Source organism: Bidens hawaiensis, unplaced genomic scaffold (genome assembly GCF_021521415.1).
Source record: "Bidens hawaiensis isolate Kalapana, Puna unplaced genomic scaffold, B.hawaiensis_p1.1 tig00004774_1, whole genome shotgun sequence".
Lineage (NCBI taxonomy): Eukaryota > Viridiplantae > Streptophyta > Magnoliopsida > Asterales > Asteraceae > Bidens > Bidens hawaiensis.
In genome coordinates this window covers 1,169,031-1,183,587 of record NW_027491298.1, presented here as the reverse complement: position 1 = coordinate 1,183,587, position 14,557 = coordinate 1,169,031, and the positions used below count along the sequence as shown (strand labels likewise).

General features: G+C 36.5%; 1 protein-coding gene across 1 annotated transcript; it reads right to left on the bottom strand.

Moving 5' to 3' along the window:
- Positions 1-2,038: 2,038 nt before the first annotated feature.
- On the bottom strand, positions 2,039-5,105 carry LOC143628038 (uncharacterized). Its single transcript, XM_077097722.1, has 5 exons — positions 5,097-5,105; positions 3,452-3,841; positions 2,907-3,366; positions 2,357-2,556; positions 2,039-2,197 (listed from the first exon to the last, which is right to left on the bottom strand). Exons 1-5 carry the CDS (start codon positions 5,103-5,105, stop codon positions 2,039-2,041), a joined length of 1,218 nt encoding a protein of 405 aa, XP_076953837.1.
- Between the last annotated feature and the right edge of the window lie 9,452 nt (positions 5,106-14,557).

The window sequence follows — 14,557 nt, the reverse complement described above, 5'->3', positions numbered from 1 at the left end:
ATAGATGATATTCCTATAGTTTGAGATTTTTTCCAGAAGTTTTCCCTATTGAGTTACCTGGATTACCTCCTCTGCGACAGGTTGAATTCAGAATCGATCTAGTTCAAGATACTACTCCGATAGCTCGATCTCCGTATAGATTAGCACCATAAAAAATGCAAGAATTATCCAATCAGCTTCAGGAATTATTGGATAAAGGATTTATATGACCAAGCTTCTCACCTTGGGGAGCACCAACCTTATTTGTAAAGAAGAAAGACGGCTGTTTTCGGATGTTATCGATTATCGGGAGCTGAACAAGCTTACCATCAAGAATCGGTACCTACTACTGAGGATTGATGATTTGTTTGATCAGTTTTAAGGATCCAGTTATTATTCCAAAATTGATCTGCAATCTGGATATCAACAATTACGAGTTGCAGAAGAAGATGTTCACAAGACTGCTTTCAGAACCCGATATGGTGATTATGAATTTCAAGTCATGCCATTTGGTCTAACAAATGCACCTGCTGTATTTATGGACCTTATGAGTAGAGTTTGTAATCCATACTTGGATAAATTCGTGATTGTATTCATCGATGATATACTCATTTATTCATAAACAAAGAAAGAGTATGAGCAGCATTTAAAGTTAATCCTAGAACTGTTAAAGAATGAAAAGTTATATGCCAAATTCTCAAAGTGTGATTTCTGGATTCGAGAAGTCCACTTCTTAGGGAATGTAATTAAAGAGAATGGCATTCATGTTGATTCTTCAAAAATCGAAGCAACTAAGACTTGGGAGACACCAAGGTTACCTACATAACTCCGACAATTTTTGGGATTAGCTGGTTATTACCGTCGATTTATCAAAAACTTTTCTTCCATAGCTCAACCTTTAACTCAATTAACTCAAAAAGACAAGAAATATGACGAGACTGAGAAACACGAAGAAGACTTCCAGTTACTTAAGAAAAAGTTGTGTGGTGCACCAATCTTGTCACTTCCATAAGGACAGATGGATTTGTAGTCTATTGTGATGCTTCACGATTAGGTCTCAGATGCATGCTTATGCAACGAGATAAAGTGAAAGCCTATGTGTCACGACAACTCAAAGCGTACGAAAAGAACTACATAACTCATGATTTGGAACTAGGAGCTGCTGTGTTTACTCTCAAAATCTGGAGACATTATCTTTATGGCATCAAATGCACAATCTTCACTCATCACATGAGTCTCAAGCACATACTTGACCAGAAAGATCTTAATATGAGACAACGAAGGTGGGTAGAACCACTCAATGATTATGACTGTGACATTCGCTGCCACCCAAGTAAATCAAATGTTGTAGCCGATGCTTTGAGTAGAAAAGAAAGAGAAAAAACATTACGTGCATTGGGACTAACAATTCAGACGAGTCTCACAACTCGAATTCATGATGCAGTGTGGGAAGCCTTGAAACCTCGAAACATAAAAGTAGAAATATTACGAGGTCTTGAATGTGAATTCATGGAAAATTCAGACGGTACACTATACTTGATCGACTGAGTCTAGGTACCACGATATGGAAACTTGCGTAATTTAGTATTGTATGAAGGGCACAAATCCAAATATTCGATTCATCAAGGTTTAACCAAGATGTATGAAGATATCCATCAATTTTATTGGTGGCCAAATATGAAAGGAGATACCGGTTTATATCAGCAAGTGTCTGACATGTTCAAAGGTGAAAGTTGAACACTAGAAACCACCTGGATTGTTACAACAGCCTGAAATTCCGTAGTGGAAATTGGATCATATCACTATAGATTTTGTAACCAAGTTACCAATCACAGCCAATAACCACGATTCTATCTAGGTTATTGTGAACCGAGTAACAAAGTCTGCCCATTTCATTCCCATCCGTGAGAAAATAACTTGGAAAAGTTAACTAGACTTTATCTGAAAGCAGTGGCGGATCTAGAACTAAATTTCAGGGGTAACCTAAATTTTTTTGTTTTTATCATACATTCAGATAATAATAAAAAAACACGATAACAAATAAAGTTAGCACACCTACCTAATAGATGATCTCTCCTCTTTGGCATTTGATAGCTTGAAATCGAGCCATTACATTGTCTTCCGTTACTTTATCAAATGTTTCTCTTTCAACTGCACAAACTAGAGCATTGTTCAAATAATCGTCACCCATTCGATTGCGTACATCCGTCTTGATAAGCTTTAAGTTAGAAAAACACCTTTCAACAGTTGCAGTTGCAACCGGTAAAACCAAAGCTAGCTTCAATATCCGATAAACCAAAGGAAAAGAAAGATATTTTCCGGTTTCCACCATTAGACGAGCAAGATCACGTATTCCATCCAAATTTATAAATCTTACATCTTTCTTTACCGAGTGATATAAGGCATTAAGCTCACCCAAAAGGCACCCTCTTTCTTTTGTAGTAAAATCGTTCTCATACATCTCAGAAAATGCAATAATCTTAGACGTGTCAAACTTAGAAAACCGGTCACAAGGATTTAAACCTGACATGTTTTCTTGCAAAGTAGCTGTTACCTCATTGAATCGATTTCCATATTCTTGAATTTGCATATCCAAAACCGTATTAAAAATGTCAACTTCAAAATGATGTCGATTAGTAATGACATTCTTTTGGATTCTAGCCATACCATACGCTTCCATCATATCTAACAACTTTATATTGTTTTTCTACACAAAAAGAAGTTACTTTTTCCAACATTGAAGCAAACCTGTTTTGCATTAAATCATTCAATGCTCGTTTTGTTCCATTTATCAACTTAGCCGCTTCTAATAAGTCTTGAATTTTTTTTCTGAAGATGTTTTGAAAGGACATTTGTGTGGCCTAAAATATCTTCCATCAAGTGTGCATAAAAAACAAATTCAAGTTTTTTGAAATATGATAGAATACCTTTTTCATTAGATCGTTGTTGAGTAACATCTCCTTCTTTTTTAATATAACGTAGCACGTCAACAACTTCCAGAAATAATCTAAGCAAACTTATGATTGTTCTATGATGAGAACCCCATCGCGTATCTCCAGCTCGTACAAGGGAAACCTCTTGGTTTAATCCTTTTCCGATCTTAATTTCACCCTTTTCTATTTCTTTTTCTACTCTTTCTTTTTTTGCCTCCCGTATCATATCTTTTCGTTTGCAAGAAGCAGAAACCGTATTAACAATCATGGCAAGGTATTCATAAAAGGTTTTAACACCGGTATGTTTTTTTGCAACAGCCACAATCACTAACTGAAGTTGATGAGCAAAGCAATGTATGTAATATGTTGACAGATTATCTTTCAAAATCAAAGCTTTTAACCCATTAAACTCTCTTCGCATGTTGCTTGCACCATCGTAACCTTGACCCCTAACCTGTTTTAACAAAAAGAAACTATAAGATAAATTAAATAATCTCTATTAAAGTTTTTGTAATTTAAGTATGAAACTTAATACTTACTTGATCTGTGCTTAACTGGTTACTTGCTAATAAATAAACAATGGCTTGTTTAAGAGTTGAGGTAGATGTGTCTTTCACATGAGCAATTCCAATAAAACTCTCTTTAACAACTCCATGTTTATCAATATACCTAACGACTACAGCCATTTGTTCCTTTAAAGATACGTCACTAGACTCATCTACTAACAACCCAAAAACATTGTCTTTAATTTCTTCAGAAATCATTTTGGTTACTTCTTTTGCAAAGCATTCGATAATCTCTTTTTGTATTGATGGAGCTGTCAACTTGTTATTCTTTTTTGCATTCCCTAACGTGTACTTACCAATATCCGGGTTATTTTCACTAATCAACTTCAAGTCCTTCAATTCCACATACAATCGTTGAAAAGCCTTTTTAACAAGACAAAATCATAACAATTTTAATTATAAACAAAGACAAATAACAACTAAAATTAACAACCAAACCCTAACCAAAAGTCCAATTTCATCCCTTTTACATATAAACCCTAAAATCAAAAATAAGAACAATACATTTGAATCTTTGAATAACAATGGTGAATAGGACTATCAGAGGTGGATGACGGTCGACGGATTTTGCTGGAGGAACGCCGGCGGAAGACGGTGGTGGTCCGGTAGACCTGCTGGAGTGGCGACTGTGGATGTGGTGGGAGCAGAGAAGAAAGCCGATGTGGTGGTCCGGCTGTCTGGAGGTATATTATTATGTATTTGGGTTTAAGTTTTGTGGGCTTTTTACTAATGTTTGGGCTTTTAAATAATGTGTGGGCTTATTAAAATCTTTGAGGGGTAACCCGATATATAAAACGACGAAAATAAAAAAAATTTTACACTACGGAATGGAAGTTGAGGGGTAACCCGGGTTACCCCTGCCTAAGGCATTGGTCCGCCATTGTCTGAAAGTGATGTTAGCCAAACATGGTGTACCTATTTCAATCATCTATAACAGAGATGGTCGTTTCATTTCTCGATTTTTGTGATCCCTACATGAATACTTAGGCACACGCTTAGACACGAGCACCACTAATCACCCTCAAACCGATGGTTAAAGCGAAAGATCCATTCAAACATTAGAAGACATGTTGAGAGCCTGTGTTCTTGATTTTCTACAAAAGTAGGGACACCCATCTACCGTTAGTTGAATTTTCCTATAATAATAGTTACCAATCCAGTATTAAAGTGGCACTATTTGAAGCTTTATATGAGAGGTGTTGATACATCATTCGAGCGTCTTGGTCTTTATGTTATTATTATATTAGTTTATAATGTAAGGGCATTTTGGTAATTATATATTACTGCCCATTCACCTTAATTGTAAGGCACATTCGTTGCTTAGTAACGAATGTGTCACATTCGTTACTTAGTAACGAATGTGTCACATTTGTATAATATAAGTGCCATTCGTTAACCTAGTATTAACGAATGGGACAACGAATGTATGGCTATTCACTATGTGTAATGTATAACGAATGAGTATGCTCATTCTTAGTGTTTAATGTAACGAATGAAGTCATCCCTATATATATCTGTAAATTATGTTAAAGTAATAATAGTTCGATTAACGGTATTCCCTATCTCGTTACTCTGCCCAAATACATCCAGAACACACACACACTTCACACACACTAACGTAATCCATCATTACAACCGTATAATCATGAGTCTGAACATCACGATGCCATCCATGATCTAGATCCGGCTTGTAAAATGCATTTACAAGTGGTATCAGAGCCACTGATCTGATCTTCGTGACTATTCATGTTCTTAATTGTATTGAATCTGTTTGTAATAGTATTAATTGAAAGAAATTAATAGGTTAGTAGTATTTCGGTAAAACAAAGAGTTCTATTAAGATTTAATTGAGTTTGAATTGGACTGATTAAGTGTATTAGAAGTAGGATTAAGTGTAATTGGACTGAGTATGAAGGTTTATTGATTTTTTGCATTGGTAATTAGATTAGAATTGAGTTTGATTGAGTTAGCGGTAATGACGGGATTGAATGTGATTTGAATTTTTTTTTATTTGGCCTGGATTTGGTGTAATAGCGTTCAGTTTAAGTCCAAATAGGTTCAGATTTGAGTTCCGAGGTGGATTGGATAAGTTTTGTGGTTAATTGGATTGATCTGGACGAGTCTGAAGACCTGGACAACGATGAGTGCACATTCGTTATGATGAATGTGTTAGACTCGTTATGCCTAACACACATATTATTATTGATGTGGCTAGTATGTCATGATCCAAGTCGGGTTATACCCAATAACAAGCTAGACAACACCAATAATATTTGTTTATATATGATATGATCGTAATAAATGAATATTAACACTTGAGTTATTTGGAAAGGGGTTTCCAAATTAAATGTACTTGTGAAATAAATAAATCATATGAGTGATTTATACTTTGAAAGAAATCATTCCATATTGTTGTTTAAGATGGTTAAGTAACAATATACCTAGCATGTCACATGTAATGTGTTATATTTATAATGGTATAAGTTATAACACATTATGGATATGTATAAATATAGAAACCTTGAAAAATAATAAAAATATAAAAGGGAAAGAAAGCCCCACCCCCTCTCTCTTAATCTCTTTATTATTTAATTATTATTTCAATGGTAGTGGAGACATGCAATGCAGTTTATTGGTTCCTTGGGGGTGGTGCCAATTTTGAAAGATTATTATCTTTCTTTGTTGTTGGATTCTCTCATACAACATATACACAACACAAGTAACAAAAAGCAATAGAGGAAAAATCCTCTCAACTTTTCTTTCTCTCTTGGTGATTTCGACCAAAGAAAGGAGCAAGAAGGAAGTGCTTTCAAGTGTAAAATCCTAGCTTAATCAAGGTGTATTGTCGGAGGCTTGGGGTATGCAAGCTTGAGGACCTTCCCTTTGAAGTTCTTGCCTTCCATCCATCCTCTCCTTCACCCGGAGTTGATTCTCTTGAAAGGTAGCTTTAATATGCATGTACTTTTAGTTACATGCATGTGTTTGATAGTATGTATTTCGTATTAGGATCCAGGCTTGGGTTTTGCATGTGTAAAATAGGTTTTATACATTTCAAATTAAAAAGATTTAAAACTAATTTCCGCTGCGTTTTTTGGTAAAATTGGGATTTTATCACTTTGATAATCTTGTTAAAACCCAACAATGGCATCAAGAGCTGCTTATACGGATGCATGCTCCATTAGACCCAAAAATTTTCGGGTTTATGGTGGGGTTTTACCATATGGCCGAAAATTTTGGGGGTTTTGGTTACCCCATGGTTTTCCAAGGTTATAATTTACATACATGTGGTAATCTTGAAAAACTAAGTCCTTTGGATGATTATTTTTGTTGTTTGGACAAAGCCCGAAACTTTCGGTTTTGTCAAGTTTGGGCCGAAAGTTTTAGGGAAAGGGGAACCAATTTTGGGTCATTGTGTTATTGCATATTTGGATGTGTAATAGATTTTCATAACCTAGCCATGGCCTTGTGTTTGATTGAATGTTTGTGTTGATTGTTTGTTCATTCAAATGGTTTTTTGTTCATTCGATATAGTTGTAATATTTATTTGGGTTTGTAATCTATTTATTCATTTCAATTGGTTTGTAATAATAAGTAGATTAGATGCATTTATTTCACTAGAAAAATGTATAGGATATTTTTTGTAAAAGAAGATGTAAGGAAGGAAGCCCAAATAAAATGATGGATACCACAACACGGGGGTGAACACTTGGAGCATTTGGATGCGGGATCAAGTGGGAGTTCACCGACACAAGCTCATGCCCTTTTGAGTCCCTTAGGTGAGACCTTTTGACACACTTGTCTTCGGTCAACAAGTGTGGTCAACATTAGGAGGCCATGGTTATGAACTTGTGGTTGTGTATATTTTATGCTTGCATGGTTGATTTACTTTTGTTTGTATGTTATAACAATTTGGATTGTTAACTACTTAAAATCAACAACTAGCATAAAATTGGTTCCTTAGAAATCGTCAGGTAATAAAAGTGGGTTTTATTAAAGGCTAATGATTTCTTAATAAAATGGGTTTTATTAATAGGAACTTTGAAAATGGGTTTTTCAACTAAGTACTATATATTTGAATGCATGCAAATAAAAGGTACATAAAAAGTTTTCCAATCTAGAATTTTGAAAACTAAAATCCCTTTTATAAAATAAGTTGAACACCATCCTTTTATACGACATTCGAATCACTTGGGAACTCAGTATGGGATAAAGGTCACCTAACCGCATTAGAGGAAACTTGTGAGTTTGAGGTGGGTTTACCATATTTGTGGGATAAAGGTCACCTAACCACTTGTATGTGTAAACTCACACGTGTGTGCAAGTAGGACGACTTAAATTGGAAACCATGAGAATAGGGTCACCGAAGCATGACGTACAATGGTGTTGATGGGATTAAACATGCCAACTAAGCATGAGATGCTTAACCGATCCCATAAAACTAGAAGTTTGCAAAGGGTTGCAATCGTCAAACGTTGACTACCTTGTTAATTTAAATAGTGGGATAAAGGTCACCTAACTACTATTTGAATGTAACGTTGGGTTCTAGATTTTAATCATTAATTGTCTTGGAGACATAAAAGGGTTTTAGCGATTAAAATAATTGATTTCGAAAATACTAAAATTGAGCTTTGTTATGTTTGTAGATGGCCGCAATCAACAATCCACCTAAAGTTAATATTCCACCCGTTAATAACCTATCACTAAGATCTATTCTCGATAAGGATCGTCTAAACTATACCAACTTTATGGATTGGTATCGAAACTTGAGAATCGTTCTCAAGCAAGAAAAGAAATACTACGTATTAGAAGATCCAATTCCCGATGACCTAGCATTGACGATGCCGAAGACCATAACAATTGGGTTAAGCACAATGAGGATTCGGTGCAAGTTTCTTGCCTCATGTTGGGAACTATGATTCCCGAGATTCAAAAGGATTTTGAACTTCATGGGGCATACGACATGATCACCCAACTTAAGGAAATGTTCCTTACACAAGCTAGGGTGGAACGCTTCGAAACGGTTAGAGCGCTTCATGCATGTCGTATGGAAGAAACCCAATCGGTCTCATCTTATGTACCTTAAGATGAAAAGCCACATTGATCGGCTTGAGCGCCTTAATTGTCGCGTCTCAAACGAGTTAGCCACGGATTTGATTCTAAATGGCCTAACTAAAAGGTTTGAGACATTTGTTATGAATTATAACATGAATGGGTGGGACAAGAGCATTGGTGAGCTTCATGCAATGCTCAAAACGGCCGAGACGGGAATGGGTAAAAAGGTTTTACCCGTTCTCACGATAAATGAGGGAGGCAATAAGAAAAGGCATCACCCGGAACCCAAGGTAAGGGAAAAGTCAAGGGCAAGTTCAAGGGAAAGGCTAAAGTGGAACCACCCAAACAAAAGAAACTAAAGGTTAGCTCGGAGGATCCATGCTTTGGATGTGGGGAGATTGGGCATTGGATGAGGAATTGTCCAACCCGTCTCAAAGAGTTGAAAGCTAAGAGGGATGCGGGGCAAACCTCAGGTACAACTTTCATGATTCATGTTGATCTTAATCTTATTTCCTCTAACACATGGGTATTGGATACCGGATGTGGAACTCATATTTGCAATTCATTTCAGGGGTTCAAGGGAAATAAAGGATTCAAGAAAGGAGATATTAGTCTCTTCATGGGCAACAGAGCAAAGGTTGTTGTCGAAGCCCGAGGAGACTATACATTGAAGCTTCCAAATGGTTTGGAAGTTATTTTGAAAGATATTTTGTATGCTCCTAATTTGACTAGGAACATTATCTTCGTTTCTTTGTTAAGACAATATGGGTATGATTTTAAATTAGTAGACAATGGTATTTGTGTTTTCATGAATAATGTCTTTTATTTTAAAGCAATTTCGTCTAATGGCATTTATGAATTAGTTCATTAACACATCCTATGATAACATATTGTACCAATCAAGTACCAAGAAACTCAAAATGGATTTAAGTAAGACTTATCTTTGGCATTGTCGCCTTGGTCACATAAACAAAGATCGCATACATACAATTCAAAAGAATGGTCTTTGGGAATCAAGTGAAGATGATTCATTTGATAAGTGTGAGTCTTGTTTACTTGGAAAGATGACCGAGGACCCCTTTAGTGGGACAAACGAAGGGGCAAAAGACTTATTGGGTATCATACATTCGGATGTATGTGGTCCTTTTAAGACAATGACAAGGATTGGTGAAAGATACTTCATTACCTTTATCGACGATTATAGTCGTTATGGGTATGTGTACTTGTTAAGATACAAAGATGAAGCCTTTGAAATGTTCAAAGTCTTCCAAAATGAAGTGCAAAATCAACTCGATAAAACCATCAAAGTACTTCGTTCGGATAGAGGAGGTGAATACCTAAGTGATGCTTTCCGAGATCATCTTAGGAGTTGTGGGATCATCTCACAACTTACTCCACCCAGAACACCACAACATAATGGTGTGTCCGAGAGGAGGAATCGAACTCTATTGGATATGGTTCGATCTATGATGGCTAGAAGCACATTGCCTCTATCATTTTGGGGTTTTGCTTTGCTCTCCGCGGCCCGTATTCTAAATATGGCCCCAACCAAGAAAGTGGACAAAACACCTTATGAAATATGGAATGGAAGGGTTCCATCATTGTCATATTTAAAGGTATGGGGTTGTGAGGCTTATGTCAAGAACAACACCCAAAACAAACTTGAAAGTCGATCCACTAAGTGTATTTTTGTAGGATATCCCAAGGACTCCATGGGATACTATTTCTACAACCCAATCGAGCAAAAGGTGTTTGTTGCTCGAAAGGCCGAGTTCTTGGAAACTAAGTTCCTTATGGAAGGTACTAGTAGAACTGTGGAACTCAAGGAGGATCGAGAACCACAAGCTGATACACGTTTGGTTGTTACTAGCACTTAACAAGAGGTTGTTGAGAATGATTTTAATGGTTGATCAAGACACAAAAAACGTTCGCAAATCCGGTAGGATTAGTCATCCACCCGAAAGATATGGATTTTTCATGGATGGTTGCTATGTGGTAGATTCGGATGAACCCACCACATACCGTGATGCAATGTCACAATCCGATTGTGACAAATGGCTTGAAGCCATGAATGTTGAGATGCAATCCATGCATGACAACCAAGTATGGGATTTGGTTGTACCACCTCTTAATTCCAAACCGGTTGGAAGTAAGTGGGTTTTCAAGAAGAAAACCGATATGCATGGAAACTTGGATACTTATAAAGCTATACTTGTAGCAAAAGGTTTCACTCAAACTCAAGGGGTTGACTATGATGAAACTTTTTCTACCGTAGCAATGCTAAAGTCTATTAGGATATTTTTTGCCATAGCCGCACATTATGACTATGAGATATGGCAAATGGATGTCAAAACCGCTTTCCTAAATGGGCATATTGAGGCAGATAACTATATGGTACAAACCGAAGGTTTTGTCTATCCACAACATCCTAACATAGTATGCAAGTTAAAGAAATCAATCTATGGATTGAAATAAGCATCTAGAAGTTGGAATCACCGATTTGATGAAGAAGTTAAGAAATTTGGATTCATCAAGAATGGTGAAGTAGCTTGTGTGTATAAGAAAGCTAGTGGGAGCATCATTACCTTCTTAGTATTGTATGTTGATGACATACTACTATTTGGGAATGACATTCCAACCATGGAAGGGGTAAAAGCATGGCTTGGAAGTTGTTTTTCTATCAAGGATCTTGGTGAAGCCGCCTATATTTTGGGAATAAAGATCTATAGGGATAGATCAAGGCAGTTGATAAGTTTAAACCAAAGTGCATACATTGACAAAATTTTGAAGAGGTTCAAGATGGAGAACTCTAAGAAAGGTTTGGTACCTATTCAAAGATGAACGATATTGAGTACGTCTCAATGTCCAAGCTTGAAGGAAGAGCAAGATAGAATGAATAGAATCCCATACGCATCGGCTATTGGATCCATCATGTATGCAATTGTATGCACTAGACCGGATGTGTCATGCGCTTTAAGCATGACAAGTAGATTCCAACATAATCCGGGAAGTAGCCATTGGATGGTGGTCAAGAGTATATTGAAATACCTTAGAAGGACTAAAGATATGTTTCTAATATACGGTTCGGGTGAAGAGGAACTCGTTGTAAAGGGTTACACAGATGCGAGTTTCCAAACCGATCGAGATGATTCTAGATCACAATCGGGATATGTTTTCGTTATGAATGGTGGGGCAATCTCTTGGAAGAGCCCAAAGCAAGACGTGGTAGCATTATCCACCACGGAATCGAAATACATCGCCACCTCATTGGCAGCTCAAGAAGCTGCGTGGATTCGAAAATTCATTGCCGACCTAGGGGTAGTCCGTACCATTCAGGACCCTCTAGAGATCTTTTGTGACAACGAGGGTGCGATTGCTCAAATCAAGGAACCTCGTGCACATCAAAAGACGAGGCACATTGAGCAGAGGTTCAACTACATAAGGGATGAAGTTGAAAAGGGAAAGATATGTATTCGCAAAGTTCACACCGATCAAAACATTGCGGATCCACTCACGAAGCTCCTTGTAAAGCCAGAGCATGAGGGTCATACTTGTGCCTTAGGACTTCGATATTCTAGTGATTGGATATGATCGAATTTTTTGTATTTGGATATCGGAACAATTGTTATTTACATTCATATGATTATGGTTTATGATTATGACATTTTGAGTTATGTTCCATTTTAGCATGTTTAAATCCGTGAATAAGTTACTTATTCTAAATGTCCGTAGTCACTCATATTTGTGGGAACAAATATGAAGGTAAGACTATTATGAACTTGGATTGGTAGATATTCATGGGATATGAATATATAGCAAGGGTTGCTGCCAAGGTTCATAGATATTTATGGGTTATAAATATTGGACTGACCCGCTATCAAATGTTACTACATGGAATCCTTGTGATTGATCATAAGTAAATTTGAGTAAAGACGAATATCATAGTATCCTCCGACCTGAGATATATATTGGGTCTTGATATTCACCAAGTATTATACTTTTACTTAGTTCTTCGCTGCTCTGAAACATGTCAGTACATAAGGCTAAGATCAGGTCTGGTAAATGGTGATTGTGAGAGATGTATGTAGTCAAGATGGGATTTGTCCCTCTTTTTCATTGAGAGTGAGATGTCTAAGGCCTGAAAGTTAAATCAACAGAGAATGATCACTCTGTGTCTCTGGATTTGACATGACATCTGAGGCAAAAAGATAAATGATTGATGTACCTAAATCATTTCAAGTAAGGGACTTGAAGGGGATGATGTTACTGAATGGCACTTCGTCATGCGTATTAGGGGTAGTAAACCGTAGTTAGGCGGTATTTGCTACTTGCATCAATCTTCTACGTATCTTGTGCGAGTGGGAGATTTTTGGACTCGTTTTGCCCAAGACACATATTATTATTGACGTGGCTAGTATGTTATGATCCAATTCGGGTCATACCCAATAACAAGCTAGACAAACACCAATAATATTTGTTTATATATGATATGATCATAACAAATGAATATTAACACTTCAGTTATTTGGAAAGGGGTTTCCAAATAAAATGTACTTGTGAAATAAATAAATCATATGGGTGATTTATACTTTGAGAGAAAGCATTCCATATTGTTGTTTAAGATGGTTAAGTAACAATATACCTAGCATGTCACATGTAATGTGTATATTTATAATGGTATAAGTTATAACACATTATGGATATGTATAAATATAGAAACCTTGCAAAATAATAAAAATATAAAAGGGAAAGAAAGCCCCCCCCCCCCTCTCTTAATCTCTTTATTATTTAATTATTATTTCAATGGTAGTGGAGACATGCAATGCATCTTATTGGTTCCTTAGGGTGGTGCCAATTTTGAAAGATTATTATCTTTATTTCCTGTTAGATTCTCTCATACGACACATACACAACACAAGTAACAAAAAGCAATAGAAGAAAAATCCTCTCAACTCTTCTTTCTCTCTTGGTGATTTCCGCCAAAGGAAGGAGCAAGAAGGAAGTGATTTCAAGTGTAAAATCCTAGCTTAATCAAGGTGTATTGTCGGAGGCTTGGGGTATGCAAGCTTGAGGACCTTCCCTTTGAAGTTCTTGCCTTCCATCCATCCTCTCTTTCACCCAGATTTGATTCTCTTGAAAGGTGGCTTTAACATGCATGTACTTTTAGTGACATGCATGTGTTTGATAGTATGTATTTCGTATTTGGATCCAGGCTTGGGTTTTGCATGTGTGAAATAGGTTTTATACATATCAAATTAACAAGATTTAAAACTAATTTCCACTGCGTTTTATGGTAAAATTGGGATTTTATCACTTTGATAATCTTGTTAAAACCCAATAGAATGTACATTCGTTAGGTGTTCGATAGCTCATTCGTTAGGTGTCATAACTGATCATTCGTATCTTGATTCGTTCTGAACTCATTCGTTACATATCATTGTACACATTCACTATACACATTCGCTAAACCATTTGTCAGTCATTCGCTATTCATAACCTATTCGTCAATATCTCATTCGCTACTCAAACACTTTCGTTAAAAACCTCATTCATATCTTCATTCGTGTGACTTTACCTTACTCATTCGTGTGAACAGTGTTTTGTTCATTCGTTATTCTTAAAATTAATACTCATTCGTGTGAACATAAGTTTATGAATTTTCCAATTTAAGTCCTTTGACTTTTTGAAATTGATAAAAACATGTCTTCTCCTAACCCAGCTTCGTATTATGCTCTTGCTTCGCAAAATGTGCTAATGCAACAGATGCTCACCATGGAAAATGAGATCGGATCTCATAACAAATGTCCGAAATTACTCAAACTGTCGGACCTTGCTATATGGGAACCAAGTTACCGAGCTCACTAGGGGTCCATTCACCCTGGTTGCGTTAGACATCTTGATGTTGTGTATGTGACACCACAAGTTGGTAGTGCTACGACTGGGCACACTGACAAGCTATTTCATTTATACTAGGCAAATGAAATTAAAGATGCTGAGAATGAGACTAAGGCATACTTAACATTGATA